Source organism: Papaver somniferum, unplaced genomic scaffold, assembly GCF_003573695.1.
Source record: "Papaver somniferum cultivar HN1 unplaced genomic scaffold, ASM357369v1 unplaced-scaffold_125, whole genome shotgun sequence".
In the NCBI taxonomy this organism is placed as follows: domain Eukaryota; kingdom Viridiplantae; phylum Streptophyta; class Magnoliopsida; order Ranunculales; family Papaveraceae; genus Papaver; species Papaver somniferum.
Genome location: NW_020621603.1, coordinates 3,811,527 through 3,813,786, shown reverse-complemented (window position 1 = coordinate 3,813,786; position 2,260 = coordinate 3,811,527). Strand labels below are relative to the sequence as shown.

General features: G+C 36.2%; 1 protein-coding gene and 1 long non-coding RNA gene across 2 annotated transcripts; both read right to left on the bottom strand.

Moving 5' to 3' along the window:
* Nucleotides 1-620: 620 nt before the first annotated feature.
* On the bottom strand, nucleotides 621-1,047 carry LOC113331400. Its single transcript, XR_003350865.1, has 3 exons — nucleotides 956-1,047; nucleotides 773-847; nucleotides 621-684 (listed from the first exon to the last, which is right to left on the bottom strand). It is a non-coding gene; the product is annotated as an uncharacterized LOC113331400 (long non-coding RNA).
* A 244-nt stretch (nucleotides 1,048-1,291) lies between these two features.
* LOC113331588 lies at nucleotides 1,292-1,959 on the bottom strand. Its single transcript, XM_026578289.1, has 2 exons — nucleotides 1,641-1,959; nucleotides 1,292-1,557 (listed from the first exon to the last, which is right to left on the bottom strand). The coding sequence occupies exons 1-2, from the start codon at nucleotides 1,957-1,959 to the stop codon at nucleotides 1,292-1,294; spliced, it is 585 nt and encodes a 194-aa protein (XP_026434074.1).
* Nucleotides 1,960-2,260: the final 301 nt, after the last annotated feature.

The window sequence follows — 2,260 nt, the reverse complement described above, 5'->3', positions numbered from 1 at the left end:
ACCAATCAAAAGTAGATGAATACAAATATGTAAGTATATGTGTTGCATCCATGTCCAATCTCATCTCACTGTATAACATACTTCAACTAATTTTTACACAACCATATCCACCAAGTTATTCATCTAATTGCTCCCTAGCATATAAATAAGAATTAAGCAAAATCACCACTAGTTATTAATGCCATTTAGATTTACAAAACCCATATAAATCATACAATCTGGCAAAGAGTTCATTTAATTGTACACTACAAATCTTAGTGGCACAAACATAGGCACTGCATACCAAGTAACTAACGATCTTGTCATTTTGTAAATAAAATGACATTTGGTAACATAAAAGCACTTTGCACACGGAGCACTCGCATACCAAGATTTTAAGTAAAAATGAATATTTCCTTTTGCTAGACAAAGAGGTTAGAACAATGTTTATGGGTTGCAAATTAAAAACTAGTTATAGAATTTTATTACCTGAGCATTAGAATTACTGGGGTTAGGATTGCAACTTAGACCGGATATTAGTGTCTCAACAGTTTCTTCGAGATTACGGACCCGATCTTCTACAGCTCTAGTCTTCAGCACTTTCTGTCTTAACTTCTCCCTAGGAATTGCAGAAGCAATTAGTTCAGTCTTGGATATCCCACCTCCCATTCCTCGAACACAACCTGTATCATCAACTCCAAACACCTACAAAGAAGTAAACAAAATCAGTTAGCTAGCTAATAACTAACAAGTTTATTTTTTTGGGAAACAACACAAATTCATGTAAACTCACCTTGGCGACTGCATCTCTGTCCAAATTGGTTTCATCTCTATACTGCTCAGTTTCATTAAGCTCTCTTACTTGTGCCTGCAAAGTATATCAGATAGTATGTAAGTGGAAAAAAATTTGCAAAGAAAACCAACAAAAAATAATATATGATAGTGAATGAAGACCAAATAAGAAACTTGAACATACAACATATTCTCTGCATTTTACTTCATAACAGTTGGGGTCCATTAATTCAAGTGCTTCTTGAGGTATTTCTTTGTAAACATGTGTAGCCAAGTACACAACAGGTCTGCTTACACTGCCAGTTGGAGATTGTTGTTCCATAACATGTCGACGTCGTGCAATACCATCCCTTCCAGTAGTATGTAAAGCTTTCAGAAGATTCCTTGATTCCTTCCCTATCTCCCTTAGTATCTGATCAGCTTCCGAATCATGCAAGTCCACAAATTTATCCCAATCCTCTCTCTTCACACCATTTGGTCTATTATTCTTTTTCTCAGCAACGTTATTAAATTGATCACATCATTTTCTTAGGGTAGTCATTTTGTTCTTCCATGATTTGTTTGCCATCCTTAGAGCCTTGGATTTGATGATTTCAGGTACCCTGTATTCATTCTTGTTGGATCTCCAGATTTCTTCCTTAAGAACCCAAGGAACATCTCTCCAATCTTCGTGATGTGGTGGGACAACATTCCTGGCTATTGTTCCAACCCTGGTAGCATATTTCTTAGAACCTTCTTCTATTGGTTGTCCCATAGAATTGAAATTGATCTCCAATAGATGATCATCTGCAAAAAACATAAACCAATTAGAACTTGATAACATATTATAACAATGACATAAAGAAAACTGAAATACAATGTTGTGTTACCATTAATCCCGCTTTCCTCCGTATTTTCAGCTTCATTATTTGCTTGATGAAAAGCCTCATGCCATCCATCTCCTACAGCCTGATTCCCGTTACCATGGCTCGGAGAATGATCGCCATCTGACGAAGACACACGATGACGACTCCCTTCACTTGGACTTGCAGGAATGTGACCAACATCAGTTGATGGGGACCCTTGTGAATTGAGCAAATCCGTCGGCCAATTAGCTGCACTTGGAGTAGTACTCTCAGACCTAGTACTTGCAGACCTGGTACTTGCATGCCGAGATCGACTGCTACTGGTAAGAGGATTTCTTGGCATAGTTGTCTACTACAAAATCAATTTGAACAACAATCAGAAATCATTCAACAGAAGGAACTAATTAAAAATGATTTCTCAAAATTGAATAACATTTAATCCATCAACTAAAACAGCAACAACTAATCAACAATACAAATTTCCAAAAGGAAGAACAAAGTAAAACTATACTAACAACAGCAACAACACTAAAACATGATTCTGTTCAACATGATAAAAACTAAAACATGACCCACAAACAGAATCAACAATATCACTTATCCATACACTAGATTCAAACTCATAAACCAAAAAATTATCACCC

Excerpts from the sequence above, each read along its gene's own strand:
- LOC113331588 (XM_026578289.1), bottom strand. The coding sequence starts at position 1,959 with ATGCCAAGAAATCCTCTTACCAGTAGCAGTCGATCTCGGCATGCAAGT. Across the intron at positions 1,558-1,640 it reads GGAGGAAAGCGGGATTAATG|ATGATCATCTATTGGAGATC; the intron begins GTAACACAACAT and ends TGTTTTTTGCAG.